Below are 678 nucleotides of genomic sequence, written 5' to 3' on the forward strand. Positions count from 1 at the left end.
TATATATATATATATATATATATATATATATATATATGTATGTTGCTGCTGTTGCTGCTGCTGTTGCTGTTGCTGTTGTAGCGGGGACGAGTGCAGAGCTGGTGTTTATATGTAGTGAGGTTTCTTTGTGGTTAAGGGTTTTCAAGGGTTTAGGGTTTATTAGGGTTTATTAGGGTTTATGAGGGTTTAGGGTTTATGAGGGTTTAGGGTTTATGAGGGTTTACGGGATGAGGTGTCTGCGAGCTCAAGGACCTTGGGCATAACCACCGGCAGCACCTGCAGCATTTGCTGCTGCTCCAGCTCTTCAGCAAAATTCACAAACGCGGCGCATGCGTGGCTCCTCACTCGCGCTGTCTGTATATATATACACACACACACAAGCAATGGCTAGCTAGCTAGCTAGCTAGCTAGCGAGCTAGCTAGCTACCTAGCTGGCTAGCTAGGTAGGTGGCTAGCTCAGGAGCTAGCTAACCGGATAGCTAGCTACCTACCCATCTGACGAGCTACCCAGCTAGCTAGCTAGCTAGCTAGCTAGCTAGCTAGCTAGCTATCCAGTTATATATCCAGCTAGCTAGCTAGCTAGCTAGCTAGCTATCTCTCTCTCTCTCTCTCTCTCTCTCTCTCTCTATAAATAAATAAAGGTGCATAGTGTATAAGTTACTGGGTCCGAGAAGCAAG

At 45.9% G+C, this 678-nt stretch overlaps 1 protein-coding gene across 1 annotated transcript in view; it reads right to left on the reverse strand.

Annotated features, from left to right (window-relative positions):
- Positions 1-210: 210 nt before the first annotated feature.
- The window catches only part of EMH_0064190 (importin beta-3 subunit, putative), a gene marked incomplete at both ends in the record, with an annotated part of 3,120 nt that continues 2,652 nt past the window's right edge, over positions 211-678 (reverse strand). Inside the window, one exon of the mRNA XM_013498224.1 lies at positions 211-354. Within this exon, the coding sequence (XP_013353678.1) occupies positions 211-354 (144 nt within the window). The remainder of the gene's footprint in view (positions 355-678) is intronic.

The sequence above is a fragment of the Eimeria mitis genome, genomic scaffold, assembly GCF_000499745.2.
Source record: "Eimeria mitis Houghton genomic scaffold, Emh_scaff3274, whole genome shotgun sequence".
In the NCBI taxonomy this organism is placed as follows: Eukaryota; Apicomplexa; class Conoidasida; order Eucoccidiorida; family Eimeriidae; genus Eimeria; species Eimeria mitis.